At 37.2% G+C, this 26535-nt stretch overlaps 2 protein-coding genes across 5 annotated transcripts in view; one reads left to right on the top strand and one right to left on the bottom strand.

The window, feature by feature from the left end:
- The window catches only part of STXBP5L (syntaxin binding protein 5L), an 81351-nt gene extending 67446 nt beyond the window's left edge, over nucleotides 1-13905 (top strand). Inside the window, exons 20-26 of one of the 4 annotated variants that reach the window (XR_015747923.1) lie at nucleotides 826-996; nucleotides 1306-1545; nucleotides 3374-3728; nucleotides 4670-4835; nucleotides 6993-7104; nucleotides 7582-7756; nucleotides 9504-9639. Coding sequence is in view for 1 of the 4 variants with exons in the window: in XM_087957233.1 (XP_087813359.1) it covers nucleotides 826-996; nucleotides 1306-1545; nucleotides 3374-3728; nucleotides 4670-4835; nucleotides 6993-7104; nucleotides 9504-9718; nucleotides 11815-11856 (1301 nt within the window). In the remaining 3 variants the exon portion in view is untranslated. Of the gene's footprint in view, nucleotides 1-825; nucleotides 997-1305; nucleotides 1546-3373; nucleotides 3729-4669; nucleotides 4836-6992; nucleotides 7105-7581; nucleotides 7797-9503; nucleotides 9719-11814 lie in introns of those variants that run through there. The other 3 variants (XR_015747925.1, XR_015747924.1, XM_087957233.1) reach the window with 3 other exon arrangements.
- A 1644-nt stretch (nucleotides 13906-15549) lies between these two features.
- Nucleotides 15550-26535, bottom strand: part of POLQ (DNA polymerase theta) — a 60224-nt gene continuing 49238 nt past the window's right edge. The window contains exons 26-30 of the mRNA XM_087957241.1: nucleotides 24021-24132; nucleotides 22462-22586; nucleotides 19133-19286; nucleotides 16862-16977; nucleotides 15550-16036 (exon numbers count right to left, since the gene is read on the bottom strand). Coding sequence (XP_087813367.1) covers nucleotides 15923-16036; nucleotides 16862-16977; nucleotides 19133-19286; nucleotides 22462-22586; nucleotides 24021-24132 — 621 coding nt within the window. The 3' untranslated portion in view covers nucleotides 15550-15922. The remainder of the gene's footprint in view (nucleotides 16037-16861; nucleotides 16978-19132; nucleotides 19287-22461; nucleotides 22587-24020; nucleotides 24133-26535) is intronic.

A 26535-nucleotide genomic window follows, 5' to 3' on the forward strand; every position in this document is an offset into this window, starting at 1 on the left:
TTCTTTCTTTGCCTGGAGTTTGTATCTAGGACACAGTAGATAATTGTAAACCTTCTTCAAGTACATATGAGGGGTGTTGGGCTGTTCAACTTTAGAATCAAAATAATGATAACAGGATGCTCCAACAAAAGTTCTGAAATTTTTATTCACTTTTCTAAGTGCCTCAGAAAATGTTCAAGGTATAATCCACTGGACATATAATACAGGAGTTGGAACATTAATTGCATGCTTTGGTCTTATCCTATTATTGTGGTTTGGGCTGCCATCAATAAGGCTGTTAAAATGATTCTGTACCAATTGTAGCTTCTGAATATTTTTCAAGGGTAACCCCATGTAGTGTGTGTTGCAGTAATCTAACCAAGTGATGAGCAGGGCATGAGTGACAGCATGCAGGGTCTATATAATTTACAATATCTTTTACACAAAAAATGCATTGGATCTTCAATTTTGAACAAAATTTGGTATTCATTACAGGTATAGGCTATTACAATATTTTTCATGTAATAGTAAAGAGAAATATCAATGTAGCTTTTATTACTGGTAACAGATTGAATAAAGTTGTTCTCTTTCTTAATTTAATTAAAAATTATATTGTATAATGTGTTTTGTAAAATTCTATAATAATATAATGCCTACTTTTTAATTTTGGTAGATTATAGAAAACAAATAATAGTAAACAGACAAATGTTCATTTTCTCAAATGACAGTACAGTATTTAAAAAATGTGTATGAAGCATAAGCTGAGAAGAAATTGTCAAATAACTGCAGCACTAAAGGCAACCTCTTTTTGATCTTAATGAAAATTCTAATGTAATCTCATGACAGATTCTGTAAATGGACACTGTACAAATCCAACTTCCCTAACTTACAGTTCTGGAAAACGGCTGTCCAGTGCAGATGTTTCCAAAATCAATCGTCGCGTTCCTGGGAAACCTCCATTTAGGAAAGCACAATCTGCTGCTTGCATGGAGATCTCTTTGCCCATCACAGTGGAAGGTGAGTTTCCATTTACTGTAGATATTTCTGTTTTCATCTTTCAAAAAAAATTAATTACAATCTATACATGAATCAACCATGTCTTTAGAGTTCTAAAGCAATAATCATGTACGTAATTAAAAATTAATGTCTGTGAAGAGCCCTGCTTAATGAATGAACTACAGCTGCTCTAACAATCACAGATTGCCTTGGGAGAGGAAGAGATGGTCACATAAAATACATTCTTTTTAACTGGATAATAGCAAGACCATAACTTGTCTTGGTAAATGGCAATTTCATATGTTAATCTGTTTTATTTTCTTTCAACAGAAAACAGAGAGAACTCATTCAGTCCTTCTCGAAGTTCTAGTATCTGCAGTATTGACAAAGAATCTAAGGAAGCAATCACAGCTTTAAATTTCATGGAGTCATTTTCACAGAAAAATGACGCATCTCTGTCTCCTTGCCTCTGGGTTGGAACAGGTCTGGGTGTAGTCTTGACTCTTTCCCTTCACCTTCCCACTGTCGATGAATTAAGGCAATCAGAGCCAGTAACAATTTCGCTCAGTGGTAAGAATTTCAGATTGCTGTAGTTGCTGAAATATGCCAATTAACACAAAGTCTAATTAGACTATGTCTTTCTATGCTGTTGCCTTGAGGCTGTTAATTGAAATAGAAAAGAAGAAAGGAAGGTCACAAGGATACTTCTGCTAACCTCTGGGATTGCCCATATGTATACTTCAGAGTTTGTATATGTCTGTGCATGTCTACATATGTATGTGTAAGGGGAGAGTAAGGTCATTTGAATACTTACCAAAACTGAAAATAACACAAGTCTATTTTACAATTGAAGACAAATATACATGTCCCAAGATAACGTTGCAGGATCCAATTGGGTCGGTCACTGGGACCAGAGGTGTTGTATTACAAGCTTTTGGACTTGTGCTGGAGCCCCTCTTCAGGGAACTTCTCTCTAGCAGGGTGCGTGCTGTTCTGTGTGTGGTATTTATAGTGCCTGGTTGTGTGTGGCTTTTTAGATGTTGATTGGGGTGTGTTGATGGCTGGCTTTTAAGTCATTAGCTGTCATTTGCTTGTGCTGCCCAGCCCTCACCTTCTAACTACTCGATAGGCTGGTGGTAAATCAACACTCCTGTGACTGATGAGGGGCCTGTTTCCCAGGCCCAGGCTGTTTTTGTGCCTGCTCATCCAACAATCTTAGTAGCTACAAAATCGAATTCATTGGTAGCCTCACACTGCGATGAACAAGGACACACATTTAATTTTGCAGCTACTAAGATTGTTGAATGAGCAAGCACAAAAACAGCCAGGGAAATGATTGAAGACTGAGAAAGAAGTCCCCTCATCAGTCAACGGGAGTGATTTAGCACCAGCCTACTTAGAAGGCAAGGCTGGGCAGCACAAGCAAACATCTAAAAGCACATCAACATCTAAGAAGCCATATATGGCAGGCGCTATAAATACCACACAGAGAACTAGAGAGAAGTTCCCTGAGGATGGGCTCCAGCATGAGTCCAAAAGCTCAGAATACAAAACTTCTGGTCCTGGTGACCAACCCAGATTGGATCCTACAAGTCTATGTCTAGTGTATCCTAGATTTGCTCTGGAAAAGATAGTTAAAATGGGAGCAGATTGAGTGGGAAGTGAACCAGTGATCCATCCTCAGCAGTCTGAACGCATATCCTTTTCCTCAGGAAGTAGCAGGAAAGACTAAGAATTCCAATACATTAACTGACAGATTTTTATTTGAGCCTAGTGACAGTCCTTATTTTGATATTGGATATTTAAAAAAAAAAAAAGACGCCAGCATTTGGGTATCATAACAAAAGAAACCTTGATATCATTACAAATACATCATTTTTAATGAGTTTTGATTTAAAGTTAACTCTTTTTTTAATTAAAAAGAATTTTGTACAACTCTTAAAAAGCTTCTTTAATGCAGTACATTGCTATATTGAAAGTAACTTATATAACTTACATAACATTTTATGTAACTATTAACTCTGGCTTGAAATGTAAGGAAGCTGCTAGAAATAAAATTGTACTTATTCCAGAGCACATAACATTATTTCAACATTTTTCATCCATTAGGATTATGAGGGGAATATACTAAGAAATTGGGGAGTGGAGAGAAAATTCCTTGATCTGATTGAGTACAGTTTATCTAGACTTAGAGGTCTGACCCTGTCTTGAAATCATATAATGATATATGCAGAAATGGTATGAGTTGGAAAAACAGTGTGGGTATGTGTGTCTGTCTGTCTGTGTATTTGAGAGAGAGGAAAGGAGAGAGAGAGAAATATTATAACATAGCTAATCCGTACTAGCATCAGTACAAGTGGTTTAGAGATTAATGAACCCTATGAATTCTGTTTTATAGGTACAGTTCTATCACTAAAGGGAGCAGTGTTAACCTTTGCTTGCTTGGACTGCATGGGAACATTCATACATCCTCCCTATGAAGTATGGAGAGATCCAAATGCCACTGAGGATAGCGAAAGAACCAATAAAAGGAAACTTGTCCTTCATTCTTCATGCTCCCAGAACACAAGAGACCATCAGTTTGCCATTATCTGCTCAGAGAAACAAGCCAAAGTATTTTCATTGCCTTCCCAGATATGCCTCTATGTTCACAACATCACAGACACATTATTTTTGCGAGCAGATGCAGTGACCTTCTGTAACAGTGTTTGCTTGGCATGCTTTTGTGCCAATGGGCATATCATGATATTGAGGTACTTGATAACATTTCATGAATGTAAGCCATGACCCTTTCTTGCCACACACAATCCTTGAGGTGAAGAGGAAAGTGGCACTCTTCGCTAATTGCTGAACAATGAAGTCTGTGAGGTGATGGTAAAGATGGATCCCTCTGAAGGAGGATTCCAAGGAGATTCTGGTCAAGAGAATGTTTTAAGAAAACACATATACAATATAAGCACATCAAGAACTCCAAATTCCATGCAATTTATTTACTAAAATTCACAAATCACCTTAAAAATAGCTAGAACCATCCAAGTGATTTCTAGGCCTTTTTGGAATAAATTTCCTGTGTTGATTCTGCTAATTTCAACTTCTGATTGCTTACTTGCTAACCTTGGAAATTATCTTCACAGCTCCGATTATTGTATCTAGTAGTCTTCTCCCAAAGAATAGAATATCCGCCTAAGGAAAGCTTCAATCATTCATCTAATTTCTTAACTTCCCTCCAATACCCAGACAAACATATGATCCAAAATATCATCCCCAGCTATCTATCTTAAGCAGGGCATAAACACCACATGAATCTCTCAGGCTCAAGAAGATGGACTATCTATGTCCTTATAGCTACAGAAGTATTTTATAGTATTTAGATCATTCTCTGTAGTTGGCAGAGCCTGGCTGAGTCTGAAGTTCCCTTACTCTTTAGCAGCTCACGGAAGTGACTTATATGCAAGTTTAATTTACAAGTGCTAGATAATTTAACTTTTCTTTTGTACAGCATTTGGGTACAATATAATCCAGGAATTTGAACAGAGGATGAATCCCCACCTGCAATTGCCATAGCAATTGATTGGTACATGCATTTTCTAATCTAATATTGAGGTTTATAACTTAATGTTGATAACTGTTTTGCATTTAACGTTCCCAAATAATTATTCATAGATCTGCAGCCAGTCATTCTGATTATTTTCAGTTTACCCAGCCTCCGTTCGCTGCTAGATGTGAATTACTTGCCTGAAACAAATACAAGGATTTCCCGGACCTTTTGTTTTACCAATGAAGGACAAGCTTTGTATCTTGGTTCTCCAACAGAAGTCCAGCGACTGAACTACAGCCAGGAAATGTTTGACAATCTGCAGGTAGATGTTGAAATATAATGAAAAATGTAGTTTCTGTGCTGTAAAAGTACAATGCAAAAAAAATAAGTTTGTTTCCTTGAATCCAAGTGGCTGAGCTGGAGATGATTTGAGAGTCCGAGAATTCAGACTCTCAAATGCAGACAATACTTGTGACATAATAATTTCAGCTCTCTCTCAAAACGACAGCTCACTGGCTGCCAGGAAAAATGAGAGTCGTAGCGAAATCCTTTTGAGAATAGTGTTCTTTATAGGCAGGATATAATCTCTGGATGATGAACTCAAATCCTCTTGTATTAAGGATACTTCAGGGGAGAGAGAGAGCTTTGGATTATGAGTTAAGTGATCAGATGGGTTTGTGACAGGCATGGAGATTGCATGATGACCTGCCTAGAGCAAGGATTGGATATCACAGACTTAAACAATGGATAGTCCCTGGGATGAGGCAGCTTTGGTACCAATGGCATTATAAAATGTAGTTCAGCCAGACCTGGAAGCCAAATTTAGTTTGTTAATTTCCAGATTGAAATCCAGGATTCCTAAGTAATATTCTCCCAAACGCTTCCTGTTCTGCCATCTGGACAGGTGAAGCTCAGGAGTCCCACTCCATGAATGAAATGGTGCCAGGAGGTAGGACTAAGTCACATCAAGCACTGAGGAGCCTATGGGATCCATGGTGCTCTTGGAGCTTGGTTGTTTTCTTGTGGACTTAGGTAACATCAATGCTAGAAGGGAGCAGGGCTTGCTCTGTTTACATATAAGTAGCTTATCCCCGTCAGTTGTTGGGAATGCTCTGGGTGATTCCTTGATTGGGATATTGTTTACTGCTTGATTGTTGATCTAGTATTAATCTTGGAGTTAATCCTTGTTTATCTGGTTGTTGATTGCTTGTGAATAAGTGTTTTGGTCTTTTTATTTCCTTTTTAGTTTTTTGATTGTCTCTTTTGAATAGTATATAGATTTGTTTATCTCTGGCTGGTTTGTCTATGTGCCAGGCTTCAAGGAATTCTCTAGTATTTTTGGACTTCACTTGCTCTAGAATGCTTCAGTTGAAAATATGAAGTCTGTCCATGTACTATTAATATTAATACTATTAATATTAATAAAATATTAATATTTTTATTACAATCTTGTGGGGCTTCATTACTAGTTGTCCAGGGCCGCCTGTGGTATGTGGGTTGGACATGCCTGGTATAGATGATCAGTTTCCTTTTCTTGATGCTCAGGATTGCTGCAGTGCTTTTTTTTTCTCATTTAGTGTTTTTACATAGCATTCTTCAGAGAGGGTAGGTTATTATTTTTATAGTGAAAAAAAGCTTATAACACCACCTTTTGGGGAAAAAAAACCCATTGTGTACTGATGTTTCTATAGCAATGCTAGAAAGATGCATGGGGTGAGGACAACAGTCATTGTGGTTGGCAATGTTTTCAGCGGTGTGCTGGAGATAGCTCACGCTGGCTTATGAAGGCCAGTTGTTAAATTCTCTGGAATTTTGTGGGCCAGTTGACAGCAAAGGTACCAGACTGACCACAACCTAAAGGTGAGCCTTAACACCTGGCATGCCAATTAGCTGTTGTACAGTTAATGGTCACAACGGAGTTGGCAGAGCCATTTTTTGGAACATTTTAGAAGTACATCATGGGTAATCTTACTATACAAGTATATGTGCTGTTGCATACATTCTAGATGTAGCCCTGAATATTAACCATGATCTGTAATGAGATGTAAAGCTTTGTTTCCATAAATGCCAGCAGGGTTCAACATAGTCACATTGGTTACTAAAGGTGAAACAAAAAAATGAAATGGTCATGAAAAAGATTGAAAAGTTAGGGACAGTTTGCCTTATATTGCCTGAAAGTTCAACTACGTGTATTGTTTCCCACAGCATAAGAAAACATCTGCTAACTCTATGAAGGGACTTTTCTGACCAAGCGAGGCTTTTGTGTGATCCATCAGAGTTCTCATTGTTGGGAAGGTTATTGATTATTCAGAGATTCATTTTTCAACTGGCTTCTGGCAACCAGCAGATAAATTTAACATTGAAAATTCATCTGTTGGTATATCCTACAAACAGCCTAATAAACATTCAGGAGCTTCTCTTATGAAGTTTGGTTGAAAAGACTTGAAATGGATTGTTTTTTGTGCTGTTGTTTGAACAGGACATGCTTGGTGATTTGTTCATTCCCATGGACACACCAGAAGCCCAATACAGAGGTTTTCTGAAGGGGCTGTTTGGTGGAACTGGTGGAACACTTGACCGAGAAGACCTGTGTAAGTGTTTTTCCCATACAATGTATCACAAAGAATAGAAATCAAAGTAAAATATAGAAAATGGAAATAAATTGAATAAAATTGTGATAGTATGACACTGGCCTTTCTGAAATGGTTGTTCAAAACTAATATTTAAACAATGTTGCAAATGTTGTTCAAATGGATAATTTAAATTATACCATTTAACTCCAAAACTTCTATAAAGTTGCTATGTATCTGTGTGCTAAAGGCTATGATGGAGGTACTGAATAATGCCTATTATGTATCCAAAGATAAAAAATACATTGTATGAATATCTCACCCAATGATTCCTATGAAAAGGGAAAAAAGATGGACCCAGATATATGCAACTAGTATCTTATTGTACTAATGTAAGGTTAATCTGTGAGGCGTCAAAAGCCATCAGTTACTTGCATGAACTTGGTAAAGTCTCATTGTTTGACATCAATAATGCCTACAACTTTCTATTGCATTCAGTATATTCCATTCATCTTAAGACTGACTTCAGACCTCATGGCTGAAACATCTGGCCTAATTTTTGGACTTTCTTGCTTCTCCATTCCCTGCTTTTTGTTACATGTTGCCTGATGAAGAGTTCTTGAAAACTTGAAAGTTTGCACACTCTTCTGTGCCATTTTGGGACAAAATAAAGGTATTACTAGACTCTGGGATTTATTTCATGGACAATATGGGTATGTTTGCTTTTTATTCTATTGAGGCTGTGGGGGGGATCATTATATGTTTTAACCTTAACTTACAGCAATATAGTATTAATTGCATATACTTGGGTTTCTTGATTACAGAATGATCTGATAGGCGCACAACACACATTTTCTCCATCAATTATCCCTATTTTCATCATGAATAGCTTCCCCTAAAATTGAAATTGGGACGTGGTAAGATTACTGTATGTTGGTTGTCTTCTACCATCTGGGAAGTATACTGTGCCTGACTAAAATTCTCAAATGACCTGAATATCTAGAGGGCTCTATATTGGGGAAGATTGTTCTGCAGAATGAAATTCTACCGAAGAGTTATCCCATTCCGAATAATATCTTTTCTGAGAATGGAAATGTTTTCCCATGGTAGCCAGGATTTTAGTGATGACAAGAAGCAGTCCTTTTGCAGATATTCCCAACATATCTCAATAAATAGTACTTATTTTGTACAGTCTATTCTTTATACTACAGCCCAAAATTGGTGGGACTCTTAAAAGAAGATGAAAAAACATTGCAAACAATTCCAATGAGGAAATAAAAAAGGAAGGCATCAAAAGAAGTCAAAGCACAAAATTAAAAGAAAATAATATTTGGCAAAAAGTGGGTGTATTTCACAGTCCCCTGGGCTCTGGAGGTCTGCTAACTCAACCAGATTTTAAGGGACCTCCAGGAAGGTTAAAAAAAATGATGCCAGCTTTACTTTGAGAAAAGGATATTAGATAAAGCAGGGACCACAGCAGAGAAGGTTTGCTGCCTAGGACCCACCAAATAAAGTTCCCCAGCTGAAGGGATCTACAGCATGCTGGATCTGGTGGGATTGGTAGATTTAATTGGGAGGTGTGGTCCCTCACATATCAAATACCTCAACGTTAATACTGAAATGGGTGAAGAGAACATAACAGTGACAAATCACATAGGAGACAGAAATACAAATCAATATAGAATTGGAAAAATATCGGTTAGCATCAGGATTTGGAAAAGCAGTCCTGAAACAGTAGATGAGTACAAACTGAATATAACTCAGCAGACTGTGGCATACCTACCAAAAGGAAAATGCAATTTTAATCTGTATCTAAGAGAAGTATAGTTTTTAAGTCATTGAGAGCCATAATGATGTGTTATTCTACTTGGTCACACCTTACCTCAAGTACATTGACCAGTTATGGACATCATGCTTTCAGAAATAGTCACATAAACGAACAGATTTAAATATGAACAACAGAACTGAACAAGGGACTAAACACCCCCTCCTACCAAGGATTGAAAACATTTGAGAATTTTTACTCTTCAGAACTGGCAAAATATACAATTTTGAATTATTTGAAGATATGCCAAATGGAAGTAAAAATTTAATATCTACATCCTGTGAAGACAGGTTCTAAATTCATGTTAGGGGGAAAAACATCCTAATTTGAAGTGGAACTAATTATCAAAGGAAGTGATGAACTCCATTTGAAGGGATACAATTCAAATGGAGTTTAGACAACCATTTGTTGGGAATGTTTTATTTTGGATTCATGATAGCCTAAAGTACTTCTCCCAACTCTACGATTCAATAATGCTTTGATTCTGTGATCTGAATGAGAACTATTTCTATCATCTACTTCATCTGTTGGCGTAGGTATAGGCAGGAAGTTTCAGAAACGCAATAGAACACTTTTAATTCTGTTCCATTTCCAGTTGGCGAAGCAACATCAGGAAAAGCATCTCGTACTCTTGCTCAGCATATTCCTGGATCAATTGAGGGTATGAAAGGAGCTGCAGGAGGTGCTATTGGAGATCTGGCTCGTGCACGCCTCGCTCTTGATGAAAGGGGACAAAAACTTGGAGAACTAGACGAAAAGACAGCAAGAATGATGTCAAGTGCAGAGGCATTTTCCAAACATGCACATGAGGTGGGTAGTGATTTTGGAGTAGCATTTCTTGTCTTTACTGTGCACTGAGATGAGGGATACCTTTGAACTGATTTATTCACTCCATTAGGCAGATGACAAGTAAATCAGATTTGTTTGAGACCTTCTTTCCTATTTTGGTCCATATTTAGTGCATTTATTCTTTTCGTTGCAGTGATTGTGGTGAACAAATGTAGTTAAGAAAGAGAAATTGTAATAAATGAATGGCTGACAAGCTGGGATAGAAACTACTAATTGTACTTTTCAAAGTAGTTTTTTACAGGGTTGAATCCAGTTCTTTCAACTGGCTAGTTTGACTGCTACTAATCTTCTCTTTAATTTCCAGGGGTGCCAGAACCTCCGTGCTGCCTATGCAAGGGTGGTTCAAATTTTTAAATAACCTGTTCTGTGGGTGTGGCTGTTGGTGGGTGTGGCTTGGTGGTCATGTGACTGGGTGGGCATGGCCATCTTGACATCACTCACATCAAGGGTTGCTTCTCCTCGCCTGGCCTCTCATGACAGTGGGGATGTTGCAATGGTTGTAAGTGTGAAAAATGGTCATAAGTCACTTTTTTCAGTGCCATTGTAACTTTGAATGGTCACTAAATGAACTGTTGTAAGTCAAGAATAACCTGTACAAAAATACAAAAAGCTTGCTTTCAAAAAGCTGCTCTAAATACCAATCATTAGATTAAAAATACCTGCGAGCCAGTTACAAATCAGGCAGGATGCCAGAGCACCTTGAGGAATGAAAATAATTAAAATGCAATGATAACTATCAAGCAGCCAACTCTTGCTCATAAAGTGAAACCCTTTAGCAGAGAGATCATTTAAGCTCTCCAAAAAGAGCACACCCAGGAGAAGCAATCCTTAGATCCATTTGCACCACTTAAAGATACCCGGTGGTCTCACTCATCTCACAAGATATCCTAAGGAAATAATCCAGATTTAAGGAAAGGTCACATGCCCTCCAGAAAGGCAGTAAAAAAATCAGTGCCAAGCTTGCATGCTGTCTCTTGGAAGTATACCCCAAAAGGACAGATACCACTAAAGCAGTGAAGGAAGACTCCCTCCCCAGATAGAAAAAGAAACCATGAGGCGGGGGAAAATTCAAACACAATACAAATAATTAAATCACAACAGTACCTGTTGCTTGTTAAACCAATTACCAGAACAAATAGACATAGGAACTAGCAGATTTCTCAAACCAGTTTCTTTTCAGGAACAAAGATTAATCTTTTTCCTTCCAAACTAAGCTGAATAGGGAAAATTATCCCATCAATAAACATAGAATTAAACTTCACCAAGCACAGAATTAAAATTAACCAAAAACCAGTTTTAAACCAAAACTCAGAAAGTTATGTAAACTCACATTTGAATGTCAATCTTTCTAGCTAGTCAAGAAGTATTTTTGCAGGAGAGTATTTCCTCCCAAAAAGCTTAAAACAACCCTTCCCCTTTAAAAAAAAAAAAAAACCTCCTTTGAGACAGTAAGTGTAGGCTGTCTGCTAAGAATGTAATAAGGATGGAAAAAAACAAAAGGTGATTGCTTCTAACTACCGGTTCTCCAAACTGCTTAGAAAGAACTGGTCAGAATCGGTAGAATCCCAGCCCTGTGCCTATGTTTTAATCATACATTTTAAATCTCGGGATGGGAGTTGGTTGATGCGCTGCCCACAACTAACCCACGCAACCATTGTCTCTCTCAAACATCCAGAATGACTTGGAAAGAGGTATGACTGTTTGGCTTTCAGTCCTTAATACCTCCCCAAACAAAAATTGGCTAAATGTTTGGAGAAGTTCAGTGAAGTGCTTTAAGCCTCAATTGGTAGCAAACATGTCTTTTTCAAATGTTAGCAACCCCCCACCATTCCTTAATGGCTAATAGCAGCAGAATTCCTGGTCCTGGTCAAGACATGTTACATCAGTTTCCCATATTTTCAAATGTCTGCTCCAGCATACAGTCTACAAGTACCCAAACAGATAGGCAGTCTCTGGAAGTTGAAGTTTAGGGTTCATACCACAGATGTTAGGATGAAAGGAAAACATTCATACTGTATCTCCATGTCACTGGAATATTGTTATCTCTATTCTTTCAGGTAATGGTCAAATACAAGGACAAAAAATGGTACCAATTCTGATTTTCAGCCAGGAAGCTGTCCTTGAGTGTGCTGTATTGAGAAATTAGTGGGACAAGCTTCAACAGAATGGCCTCTTGGCAGAAGTTCTTCCATGCTGTTTCCTCTTTCCCTTTCCTGTCCAAAGAAGATAGTAGTTTTCTAAGGCCACTGCATAGTGGATCTTTGCATCTATCTTGAGTCTTTTCCAAATGATCAATATCTAACAGGTAACATTTAACTGGCTTTGAATATAAGCTGTAGAAAGGAAAACTCCTGGTTTGAAGCAGCATGTATATATTAGATTGTTAATGCAGTGACATGAACAAAATTTTGCATGATTAACTGGCTTTCTATACAAAAAAAGCAAAGCATGCTATGACTAAGGAAAGGGGTTTATTGTTACGTTCCACAAATACACATAGACATTTTAAAACATTTCTAGCATGTTGCTTTCAGCTGAAAATAAACTGCATTTCTCTGATTTGACATTCTTTTTTTTGTAGGCAAGTTTAGTTTGAAAACAGTCATGCATTTCATTATTTAACAAATAAAGTCACATAAAGTTTAGTGGCCAAACCTTCGTGCTTTCTTTATGGGACATTTTTAAACAGATATTACTATTGTATCTGATATTACATATATTCGTTAATTTTGTTTCAACAAAGTTCCAGATAATTTTGCAACTTTTCCAAAGTTCATGGGTTATATTATTCAAAATCACATATTTTTGTCTTGTCTTAAATCTGCATATTTTGTAAAGTTTTTGAGCTGAGAAATATCTTGATGTAGTTTGTGGTGGATTCTTTGAATTATGTTTCTGGTTTCAATGGACTTGAAAGAAATCTGATGGATTTCTTCAATAATGAGAGTCTTTGCTTCTACTTTGGGAACTGCAGCAAAAATTTATAAATAAATTATACAAATTAGTGTTGTTTTTTTCCAGTAATTATAGTAGAAAACATATCTAGTAAGCAGGTTCTATTAAGACATAAATTTCATCAATAAAAAGGATTGCAAAGATCTCTTTTGGGAAATCCCTAAGTTAGATCACTGGTTAGATCACTAAGTTAGATCATATGGCCAAGAATGAAGTCGGGGGTAAAAGGCTTTTTAAAAACAAAGGAGCCCACTTCATACAGAGATTGATAACATTTTGACAACAAAGTTGGTGTCAAAACATTATCCCTTCCACAAAAAGCTTTGTTTGACTGAGAGCTTCCTGATGCGTCTACCAAGGAATACCTAGTCTTATCAGAGAGTAAGGCAGATCTGAGACAAATAGCTTTATCTGCCGGTCACAGATGCTGAAGTTACTGAAAGCATAATTCCTGTTAGGAAAAAATAGAAGAGAAACCATGCTGTTACTCAAAAACTTAGTGAATGAACATCTACAATTCACAAAGCCTGTAAGTGATAAGAAAAGGAAAGGGTCGGCAAGGAAGAGTCAGAAAAATAACTTGGAATTCTAAAGTTTGAAATGAACTGAGGCTGATGAAACTTTCAAAACAAAAGGAAAAGCAACACTGAACCAATTACTCAATGAATATATCAAAAGGACCACAAAATGATGACAGGTTAGGCGGACTGCTCTACTGTATAAAGAAAAGGGTATGAGTGTGTAAAAAATAGTTTTATAAAATTGTGCATAGAATGGAGAAATGTATTAAATAAAATTGTCCAGGTTTATTACAGAAGCAGGGAATGATCTGTTATCTGTTATCACATTTGAAGTATGCGGTTAAACATTGTATGGTATCTAAGCCAACAAATGTTGATGTAAATTCTTAGCAAGAGTTTTATGCTTATTTAAGAAAATAAATATAAATAAAAAATAAAATAGATTTATTATTTATCATTTAGTAAATGAAAATTCTGATTGAGAATTTGGTTATGGTTACTTTAATTTGAGATGCGCTCCAAAATTAGGGAACTGGTCTGGATGCAAGACAAATAGAATTTAAAAATATTTTTTGTACAGTTTAACTATGGATTATACTATCATAAGTTTGGATGGTAATCATAAAAGTTCCTTTAACAAAAACACTTTTAATAAACAACAATAAAAAGAAAGGTAAATTGTCATTATTTGTGTTCAAAGGTTTTCCATTCAGTAAGACAAATACTGAAAAATGCTTCAGATCAGTGCTTCTTAATTCGGTTCATGAAGGTACTTATTCCAGCTGTGCTTTGGGGATATTTTCATCAGGGAACATGATTATTTATGTGCTTTGAAGATTACTAAATTGGGTTGCCCTGAAAAGATTCCACCCTCACTGGGCAATTATTTTCTGTTTATGGAGAAGGAGTTACACTTTTAAGATTCTATCTTCTTTGTCTAATAAGTTACTCTACATTTGATCAAGCATAGCTAACCTTTTCCTTAGTGGATATCCAGAATTATTCTGTGACTCAGATCACTTATTTCTCTATCTATGAGCTCTGCTTTTTCCAGAAAGATGCAGATTTCATGGTTATAGAATTGGTGACAGCAACCATTGCTCACAGATTTGCTAAGCCATGGTTCATTTCATCGTGGTTAACAACAAGCCACAATACACTACGTTCACCTAACATGCAAAGCAAAATTGAAGTAAATTCTATTTTGTACACCAGCCAGTGAATGTTGTGTGTGTGTTCACACTGATTGGTTAATAGGAATGATTGTCCTCACATTTTGACCTTATTATCTGTCTAAAGAATAGCGCATTATCTAATCCTAGATGTTCCATCATTTCCAGTAATGTGAATCAGAATTTGAAAACAAGAACTAATTTAATTGACCAATATAAATCACCAGATGAATTTGCATTTAGTTGGCAATTACACTTAGCCTATTATCCTCAATGGAAGGGAAGCATGCAGAGGGAAGCATGCAGTGGGGTATTCTGTTTTGGGGCCAGAACTGTCTAACATCTTCATAAATGATCTAAGTGAGGGGATAGAAGAGATGCTCATCAGATCTGCAGATCACAGCAAGGTGAAGGGAATTGCTAACAGTTTGGAAGATAGGCTAAAGATTCAAAAGGATCTTTACAGAGTTGAGCATTGGGACTTATCCAACAAAATGCAGTTCAGTTTTGACAAAAGTAAGGTCTTGTACTTAGGTAGGAAAAACCAAATTACCGGTATAGATTAGTGGCACCTGGCTCACCAATACTAACTGAGAGAGGGATCTAGGAGTCCTAAGGGACAACCACTTTACTTGATGCCAATAGTGTTTATTTGAGCCAATAGTGTTACTCCTTGTTGTGGTTTGTCGACTGCCAGCTGAGTTGGCAGTCGAATCAGAGGAGATGGAGGGGGTGCCTGGATTACCATCAGGGTTTGTGGAAGGCTCCGAGGAGGAGGTTTCAGAGCCAGATGCAGAGCAGGGCCCATCATCTCGCGCTCAGGCAGAGACAGTTGTTTTGGGGCCGTGAGCTGAACGAGGGGAATAGCTGGGGCCTGTCCCAGATGCACGTATGCACAGAGAAATGCAGAGAGGACAGCAATGCAAGTTCCAAATGCTGAGTTAATTTTCAAATGCAGCTGAAGAGAAGGAACATGCCTCTATTTATTTTACACTAAGTGATGAAGTATATTATATTATGGAACAAAGTGAGCAAATTCATTGACTGATTTCACATTATTACCTGGCATATAAAAATCACGGAATTATTACAGAAACCTGAGATACAGATACTTTTTATATTCAAATTACACACACAGCAAAATAGATTAATTCCACTTTATTATTCATATATTTCATTATGTACATGAAATAAGTTAAATATATATTCTTCATAAAAAACTGTACTAGTAAAATATAACAACTCATTCTTCTAGCTGTTCTTAACTGCATTGCATTTAAAAAATAATCTTATATTATATGTTAAGAGTTAAATATGGACTTTGGAATCACTAAGATATTACCAGGAATTAATACTATTTGGTGAAATAATTTCATAGTGATTTTTAGTTATACCATGACATCTGAATTATTTTCTTAACAGATTTAGGGACCAGATTTTTTTCTGAGATATTAAGGGATGTATCAGTGCAAAGAAAAAAGAAATATGCCTATGCATTACAAATGTCTGTTCATCATTCAGAATTCCAAGTCTTGGAGATCTCCCCAGCTAGGCCCAATTTTGATCTTTACTGAAAGCTTTACTGAGAGTTTTACAGCATTTTCCATTTCATGTTTAACAATCTGTGCTACCTGAAAACAACAACAATATAGGATGGTTACCATGAGATTCTTCAAATATGTAACTTTCTTTTTTTACTAGTTATCAAAGTTGAATAAATCTTTAAGGTGGGTCACAGTATCTTTAATATTAGGGCAGGAACAATCATTCAGAGAATCTGAAAAAGTAATTACACAACTGACTCTCAAAAGAATCATAATCTATTTTATGTCATTTAGAAAAATGTAGAACCATATAATTATGAAACTCAGCCCAAGCATACATGGATGGCATTTCGCAGCCTGAAGAACCAGCCAATTTCAGAGCTAAAGAAGCTTCTTGCACAAGAAGCAAAATGTCTTAAACGAAAAAACAAAGTCCAGTTGCCTCTTGAAAAAGCATCTTTGAGACAACTATGACCTGGATGACTAAGAATCTCCATTAGACATTCAGCCAATTTGCACTTCATTCCCTATAGCTCTGAATGCAACTTCTGTCTAAAGTGACTATAAGATGTAGATCTAAACATAAGGACAAAACTGTATTCTTTTCAGTCAACTTGATAACCCTACAGATAACAACCAGTCTGTAAGAATTTCAGGGAAACTATAATCATACCTGAATTATGCCCTCAACCAACCCATGCAACCTTCACCAGCAGTTTACCTCCCAATGACTTGGAACTGATGTAACCTCTTTATCACAAAACCTTCACATTACACTCCCACACCTGAAGCCCTTATAATTAAGAGGAACACTGACACTGGCAACCCTTAAATTCCATCGAAGATGTTACTTAGCCTAGTAATGAAATATTTGGAAACCAATCCACAAGCTTGGAGAATGAATCCTCATACCTGAACGATGTTGTCTTCTGCAACTTCATAGAGAAGTTCATCATGCAATTGGAGTATGAAGAATCCTCCATGTTTGGGATGCATAATCCCACTCTTTTTCATCCTCTGAGATTTTCCTAGAAGAATAAACACTGCATATTTAACCATTAAAAGAATAGTTTCAAAGGACATTAAAAGTTATAAAAATATCATTATTGCTACATGAATAGAAATATGTTGCCTCCAAAGAAAAGAAGTGGTTGTGATTAGTGAAGAAAACTCTGAAATAATAGGGGAGGAGAAGTCACCAGGAGAGTTTGTTAAGCCAATAGATTCAACAAAGCTACATTCATATTCAAAAATTAATATAGAAGCCTTTCTCTAAAAGAAATAACTGTTTTTTTCTAACCTGCATTAGTCAGAACATGTTTAAAATAACATTATTTTAGCATTACATTTTAGCAAAACATTGATATCTTAGAATGCTAGAATTAAAAAAACAACAGGATGATGAGGGAGTTGAACACCAGGTATATTTTTCTGCCTCTGAAATATTTAAGCAAATGCTGTGCAGCTGTTGTGATATTTTGTAGTTATACTTGACTTAGGACAGGCTGTTTCAGGAAGATCCAGCAGCTGCCATCACTATATAACATTGCCCCATATCCCACTGTCACTCTTCCCAAGTTCCTTTCTATTTTATTCTGATCTATGGCATTCAATTCTGATGTGCACTTCGAAGAACTTGGCTAGGCAAACAAACTGTGTACAATTATGATTATCTTCCTGAAAACGCCATCGTATTTTGCCTAATGATGTCAATGTCATTTCTCATTTTGATTATATTTTCCTTTACAACAGGGGTATCAAACTGACAGCCCATGGGCCGGATGTGTCATGTGCAGGCCACGCCCACCCCAGCTCTGCAAAGGAGAAAAATGTCACGAAATGTGCCGTAACGGCGTGAGACTGCGAGTTTGACACCCGTACCTTACAATTTCTTATTGAATTCAGAATTCAGGGAATAGAAGAGCCAAGGGTCTGATTTTCCTGCTTTCTTGAAAATTAATAAAAGGAGAGAATGCTTATAACTGTAAATTACTTTCAAGGCTTAGGAATCACTATTAAAATTAAAAATAATGTAACACTTTACAATAATAAAGAATGGATTTCTTTCATTATTTGAATTCATTCTTTATTGTATTATATTTTTATACCAGAACCAATATTATAGATTAATTTTGTTGTTACCCCAGTGTTTTTACATTACATTTTATTCTTTTTTGGCCCTGTTTGATGGATTTGTAAAGAATTTTACAGAATTTAGAAAGGAGCTAATTTTTATTTAATTTAGGCACATTATTTTCCCCTTGATTTTTATTTTTCTATTACCCCAGTGTTGAGGACTGCATTTTCATAAACTGTTTATTAAATCAGAAGAAAAAGGCAATTTCATCACTTTCAATGCCTTTGTAAAGGATGTAGGAAATCACGTTCTGCATCTATATAATCAGGAATATTAAGGATAACATGCAGATGTGGGATACAGGGAATCCTGGAATGCTCCTCTTGTTTCTCTTGTTCTTTTCTTATGAACACTGACGTTTATTTAGATGATTCTTACTGACGTTAAAAATGTAAAAAGATGGAATATTCCAAAAGATGAATATCTTCCTTTCCTGCATAAACAGAAAAAAATATTTTCTTTTCTTGACTAAAATTACTTTTCATTTTGTTATATGTCTAACTGATGAAAGTTATGGCACAATTCAGATGATGAGAGAGAGGGGCTACTGGCAGAACCCATCCCTTACTGTCTCTGAATTCTAAATGAACATTGTGGGAGGACATCATGTAAGGCCCAGTGGGTCAAATGTATCAGCTTGGTGACCCATGGTTTCCCCCAAATCTTTCCTGTTAGTTTTGATAACCTAATGCTGTTGTCTAAAAAGTAATAGAAGATTTGATTATTTTACTTTCTTGAAACAGCCTTAGAATATTATCCTTACTTACTTACACTGTAAATGAAAATGTAATTGAGCATTGACTTTAACTGATACAGACCCCAAGAAGCCCACTCACCATATTGAAATATCTGCTTGGAATATTTAGTGTTCTGAGGCAGGCTAGAAGCAAAACCTGGTCAGGTATATATATGGCAAAAGCTCTGAAAAAGGAGCAAACGTTTCATGTCCTTCTTACATGAAAGCAGGTGTTTCCCATAGTTTTAAAATTTAGAACATTGATACCAAATATAGAATATAAAGACAAAGGAAGAAAAAAAATACTGACCTGACAATATTTTGGGGAATGGGCTCTCCAAATGTCCAAAAGATTTTACTGTTGAAGGTAAAGCTTCCAGCTGTGTCTGTATATTCACTGTGGCTACCTTGACAATATCTGCAGCAGAGCCCTGGATAACTGTGTTTACAGCTTGCCTCTCTGCCTAAAGTTCATGAAAATCACAGTGCAGAAGTGCAAACAAATCAATTGCTATAAATAGGCAACAGAATTTATATTCAACTGAGAATGTTAATTTTATTCCTGGAACTCTTTCTCTCTGTGTCTTTTTCTTTATAAGAGCTTTAAATAATAATAATAGAGTTCCTACAGCATTTCTGTGTTCTGTAGTACGGATGAAAACAGACAAATATAAACAACTATACCTATAGTATTACAAGTATAATAAGCAAGCAAACAAATAAGGATGGAATCTTAAACTAAAAAAGAGAAAGAAGAACAATGAAGAAATAGTTTTGCAGAAATAGTTTCAAATAGTGGTTTGGCAGTTAAAAGAATAGTTCTGTAGTAAAGCAACACAACTAAACTCTATGCAGTACTTTTACTAGGGAGACCTGTGGCGTTGCATGTAAGCATGCAATTTAATACTTTTTAGAATATGAATTTTTAAAAAATATTCTGCTGAGCTCATATTAAAGAGAATTCAAATCATATAAATCAGTACATACAGTTGGCATTAAGATCCATGCATTTGGGTTGGTATAATCACTTTAAAAATCAAAGTTGCAAAGTTATTTTTTTAAAGTGCACATCAAAAACAAAGAATGCAGATAATTTATTCGTTAAATTGAGCAAGAAATAAATAGAATGAAATATATTAGAATCAGAAGCCTGCACTGATTTTGAATAAAAAATGTGAGATGGCTCACAGTTTTAATTGGAAGACCCTCCTTCAGCATATAACTTACTATAAATTGATGCAACAAATTAAAACAGATCTGGAGAAATGGGAAAACCTACAACTATCACTGATAGGTAGGATAGCTACAATAAAAATTAACATATTGCCAAGATCTATTTTAAACAATTCCAATAAAACTGGGGAAAAATACTTTGAGGAACTCAATAAAGTAATATTAAGATTTATTTGGCAAGGGAAAAAAGGAAGAATAAGTCTAAAAATGTTGCAAGATTAGAGAAATAGAGGAGGTGAATTGGGAATTATATTCTCAGGCTGCGTTCCTCACTTGGGTGAAAGAATGGATTGTATTGAGGAACAAAAGACTACTGACTTTGGAGGGACATGATTTGCAATTGGGCTGGCACGCCTTCTTGTGATATGGGAAAAATAAAATACATGGTTACTTTCAAAGGCATTATATTAGGAATGCATTATAGCTAGTATGGGAAAAAGTTAGAGAACAACACTATGTGAGGATACCAGTGGTCACATTATCATATGTGGCGGACTTGCCCAAAAGCAAAAAAATACTGGGCAAAAATACATATGTGGTGGAAAAAATGATAAAACAGCGTACTAATTTAAAACCAGAAATATTTCTATTGGGATTGTACCAGAAAAATACAATAAGGAAAATGCATATTTAGTTATTCATATATTAACTGCTGCTAGAATTGTATTTCCATAAAATTGGAAGAGTGAAGAGATACCTGCAGATGAAAATATGATTAGGAAAATATTAGAATGTGCAGAAATGAATAGATTAAGGAGAAAGAACAAACTAAATACTATATGGTATGGGATCTATTTTATCAATGGTCAAATAATAAAAATGGAAGTTAGAAACAGGGAAACAATATAAAGAAGATATGTTAAAAGAGATAAGTAAATATTTTGACTAGTATGTTGAATATTAGTATTTTAATATTGTAGAATAAAATATAAATGTAATGAATGATGCTGCAATTTTGATTATTGTTTAACAAAGATATTTGTACCCAGACAATACAATGTTCAATTGAAAATAGAATTATTATATTAAAAAAAAGGCAACTGACATAGGATTGCTCTTCTTTCGAAGACAATGCAAAGCCACCAGGTTTTTCATTCTGGTGTTTCCATGCTTCATTTTGGAGGGGATGCAGTGAAATAAAACAACAAGGCTGAGTATTAGAAACAAGGGGAGTTACTTCTACATCTCTACGGAAGAATGAAAGCTGAGAATTACTTTTGATATACCTGGACTTCGCTGAAATCAACATGAGCTGCAAGGAAGCTACAAAATAGATCAAGATGTGGATCCTGATTGGGTAGAAATGGTTTATGTTGCTGCAATTTAATTACAGCAATGACAGGTCAACAGGGAGAAGAAATTAGAAATACAACAAACTGCTTGAAAATTAATGGTAAGATCAAGTATCCAGAGAACAAAAACACTAGTACAGGGGTGGGCAAACTTTTTGGCTCGGGGCCGCATTGACTTTTAAAATTTGACAGACGGGCCGGGTCAGCACAATATTTTTGGGAATCGCCCCCCTTCCCCCCTTCTCCTCCTTCCCTCCCCTCGGAGGCCCTCTGAGTCAGGAGTTGCTACGCCGGCGCGGCTCGCGCGACTCCAGTCCCGCGTTGCCTCGGGAAGGGAAAGGCAAAAGGAAGAGCCGCGGCGGTGCTTTGCAACAGGAGCAGCGGCACCGGAGGCTCAGGCTCAGCGGCTCCTGGTTTTGCCTTTTCTTTCCCAAGGCAACGGGACTGGAGCCGCACGGAGCTGCGCCGGCGGTAGCAACTCCTGACAGCCCAGCCGGACACCTGAGCGGAGCCGGGCGCAACTGCCTCTTGCTGCTGCTGGAGCACCGCCGGGTCGCCTCCTCCAAGCAGCCTGCCCGCCCACGGGCTTCCTCTGCCGCGCGGCTCGGGGCCAGGCGCAAGCGCCCGCGAGTTAAAAGGAAGCCGAAAGTTGCTGGGAAGTTGCTCGGGTGCTGGGAGCAGGCTTTTAAAGTGCCGCCCGAGCAAAGTTTAAGCCTGGAAGCCCCGGAAAAAAGGGGATCGGCGGGGACTCACCTTCGGAGAGGTCGCACTCGAAGGTGATTTGAACTCCCAGCCGAGGCCTTTGCAAATTTCTTTTCTTTCCTACCCTAGATCGCTCCGCACTGTTTTGCAGCTTTGGGGGCCATGCGGCACAGGGCAATTACGCCACGCCCAGCGATTTTTTTCAGGGGCGGGCGGATTGGACAGACCAATGGCAGCGATTTTTTTCATGGGCGGGCTGCATTGGACAGACCAACGGGCCGGATGTGGCCCGCGGGCCGTAGTTTGCCCACCCCTGCACTAGTATCACTAGGAAAACTGAGTATAGCATGGGTGTATGCGTTTTATTTCCTTAAAGAGATGTAGCAGTTTAACAAAAGGTTTCTCACTATACCTGAGCCTTCTTGTAAGGATTTGTTTCTTTAATTGCTGGGAGGTATCTACGCCTTCCCATAATTGTCTTCACAAACCCATCCTGAGTACACTTCTTCACTGTCTCTTTCAGGAATTTCTGAATACCTACAAAAACATGAAATAATATTATCTCATTTCTGGTGTCAGCTAACAGTTCATCACATATATCGTATTTTTCTGAGTATAAGACATACTTTTTCCACCCAAAAAAGTGGGGGAAATATCTGTGCATCTTATACAGCGAATACGGGCCCATTTTTGGCCTCCCAAAGCCTCCACAGGTCCTATTTTTGCCCTCTCCAGCATCCAGAAGCACCCTGCAGGCCAAAAATGTACCCGTTTTTGGCCTCCGGAGGCCTCCGCAGGTCCTGTTTTTGGTCTTGAGGGCAATAACAGGACACACCCGTTTTTGGCCTGCAGAATGCTTCTGGACGCTGGAGGGGTGGGTGGGAAACAGGACACGCGGAGGCCAAGAACAATTTTTTTATTGTTTTCCTCCTCTAAACCAAGTGCGTCTTATAGTCCAGTGCGTCTTTATAGTCTGAAAAATACGATAAATCCCTGGTTGAGTCCTCACATATAGTGCTAATTTTTACTAAGAATATCATTAATTATCATTAACAATATCAATATCATTTACTAACAATTCCTTATCTTAGCAACAGTCAGACTTCATAGATCTAAGGAATGTTACACTGTTTCATGCTTAAGTCTTACGCTGTTATTACTACTACTAGACAAAGGGTACTATAACACTCTTACTGTTTTCATGTGCTGATCTTTCAAAACAAAAACCAAAACCACTGCATTATTTTCATGGCCACTGTCTCCCAAACATGGGAAACAAATGCAAGAGGAAGGAAGCAAGAGGTGTTTCCAGTGGAGAAATAGCCTAACCAGAGGTTTTCTAGAGTTGTTACATTTCAACAGAAAAGATTAAATGTGCTGCATTTTTATACATACACACACACACACAGTGAGAACAAATGGTTCTAGAACTTATTCCAAACTGCCATGAAGATCTGAATCTGTCGATATATCTCAAATTTCCAATAATTGTTTACTGAATGGCAGCAGTAGTAACTTGTTTTCCTCAGAAATGAAGAAAGTTAACCAAAACAGATCTCCCTTCAGAACTCTTCCATACAAAGTGTCCTACCATTGCATGCCCATTGCATTCATACATACATAAATGAATTTCAGGCTGAGGGATTCCCTCCACCCGAATTGTATCAATCCCTTCCTTATGCTTCCACTACCTAGGAAATCTATGAACCAAACAATTTGGAGCTTCACGATGCAGTTTTATATTTATAACACTTTCAGATTCTCATTCTGTCTAACATGCACATACACAAACATATCAGGAAAGACAGCTTCATCAGTATACTGTATGTAATCTACCTTGCTGCACTTACCAATAGAAATCCCAGTCCCAGTTAAGTGGGCACTACTTGTCCATGAATATCACTGAACCAGCATTTAATTTCGTAAACTTGAACAAGGTTTCCAAGAAAAACAGATCCTGGCAATCTTTACCTGGATACCTGGATTTGAAGGACTCAATGAAGCACAAAGCGTCCGTTTCTTGAACACCCATCTGCTCCCCTAAGGATTTAGCTCCAATTCCATAGATTATTCCATAGCAAATCTGGAAAAATGACAACTTTTTAATTTACTAGTGAATAACCAACAAGATTCAAGAATAAGACATTTTACTGATACAAAACTGCTATTTCATTTGAAATATTAGATTTTACTTGCTGAACAATAGGTTTGTTCAGCTTTCTAATTTTAAGGGCACTATTCAGTGAATTGTTATTTAATTCTGCTTTACTTAAAAGTATTTGAAAAAGGAAGGCAAATTCCTTCCAACTGAATTCCTTCACAATGTTTACTTTTGTATCAAAAGATTGAAGCAAAATAGTTTATGGAGACTAATTTTCCTGCCACAAATTGAGCTTTTGATCTGGGGCAATTGCTGACTCACTAAACTGCGAGATCACAATTTAAAGTTTAGTTTCATACGACAGAAAAAAAAAGAATATCGATTCAGAAAAGTAGAAGAAGGGTTATTATTTATTTACTTGTTTATTTATTAATCAAACCAATTTATATAGCCACCCATCTCAGAAACATGATTTTGGGCAGCATACAATGTTACATTGACATTTTAAGAGAATAGAAGCAGAAACAAAACTGCCAAACACAGAAGAAAGGTAAACAATTTATTAAAGCTGCGGAAGACTGCGATGTTTTCTATAAATCCACCCAGTACAATAATTAGAAGAGAACCAGAAAAATGCCTACAGTGTCTCCTTGGAATCCTATTTTGGAATATAGTTAACTGTAAAACTCAAATATTATTTACAGTTTTCCCTCTTCATTTCGCCTGCCTTCTGTCAGCTTCTTCTAAAGATTTTGAAATTTTTAAACTTTACACCTTTAATACATATGATAAATAGTAACAAACCTAATGTGTTAACCTGGGTCATGGCACAAAGGTAACACAGTCACATAAGCAAAAAAATGTCAGAGTATATTCATGAACTGGAATAGAGCATGGTAACAAGGTCAGCCAATGAGAACAGTTTCGGAAACTGAAACTAGAAGTAGCTTAGGCGTGGCTCTATATTAAGATCTGCAACTCTGCAGCTATGTTAACTCTGCAGCTCTGAAGCTATGTTGAGCTCTGAGTCTGTCTATTGAAAATGAAACTGCTTCACTCCTCTGCTGTGTATAATGCTTGCCTGCTGAACTAAAGTGAAACTGATGTCTGTTTCTGAGCTGCTGAAGTTGCTGCTGAAGCTCTGAACTTGTAACATGTTTGCTGCTGCTTGAGTTTGCTCCATGGAGAAATCTACAACTGGTTTGTAAAAAAATTACTTATTATGTTTATAAAGACATTAAATGAAGCATCAGCCATCTTTGTTTATTTTTCTGGAGCTGAATTCAGCTGCAAAAACTCTGAATAGAAAAGTATCTTTAATACCTCCAACTTTGCCCCCAATGTCCAGTTACCTTTGGCTGGAGAAAAAACTCTCCCAGGAACAATCTTTTAAGTGGAGGAAATTCAGTCCAAAAACAAAGTACATATAAACTGTAAATAAAAATCTACACAAACCAGCAATTAACTGGACAGGGCAGGATGAGGAATTGCAGACTTCAAAGGCCAACAAAACACACACAGTTGGAAGGATGCCAGGAACCCAGATAAGCGTCGACAATAAAAGATAACTCATGATTTGCTTCCAACAAGTTGCTGTGCACAAAACTCCCCTTTTAAACTCTGTGTTCCCAGCTGCAGGTAATGAAGGGAATCAGGGCCCTTTCCTCCCCCGTAAGCCACGCAACTCATGTTGTTCCCTTCTCCATTCCTCCCTGCATGCCCTAGGATGAAGAGGGGGTGGGCCTGGATCTTCCTCTGAATTCTCTCTGCCTTGCTCTACCTCTTCCCTGCTTTGCCCAGCCAGACTGTGCCCTTCCCCCGTTTCTTCCACAGCCAATGGAGCAAACACTCCCACTCTCTGTCAGCTGCTCGGTCTCCCCATTGGAATCAGATTCCGACAGGTAAAAACCCAGTTATTTTTATAAAATACTTCATAATATAGGGCACTTACATCAGCATGAATAAATTGCCCATCTGGTAATAAAGGGAAATTGCTATAATATCCCTTATCAATATTTCCTTTTCCACACAGTGAAGTTGAATCCATGATTCATGTTATAATCTTACCCTAATCGTACAGCTGACATCTTCAGCTCTAGTCTAGTTTTCTGCAAATTTTCAGACCAATCTCAACTGGCATTTATTGGACTATTTTAGGATTATTGAAATACATAAGAATGCTGCAAAATTGAGCCTCTTTTTTGCAGTCCACTGTAGGCAATGAGGATGCAAACACAGGACAGGGCATTAAGTGCCAGACACAGAAGATAGGCCTTGGAAAGACTCCAGGAAGAAGAACAGTAGATTAATGGCAAAACTATGGCTGCCCTTGACCTGACTCACAGTTCTCCCAGCAAGAGTGAGGCTTTGTTGCCCAGACCACAC

The sequence above is a fragment of the Notechis scutatus genome, chromosome 2 (genome assembly GCF_049901735.1).
Source record: "Notechis scutatus isolate UNSWTSFEM ecotype Mainland chromosome 2, rNotScu1.2, whole genome shotgun sequence".
NCBI lineage: Eukaryota > Metazoa > Chordata > Lepidosauria > Squamata > Elapidae > Notechis > Notechis scutatus.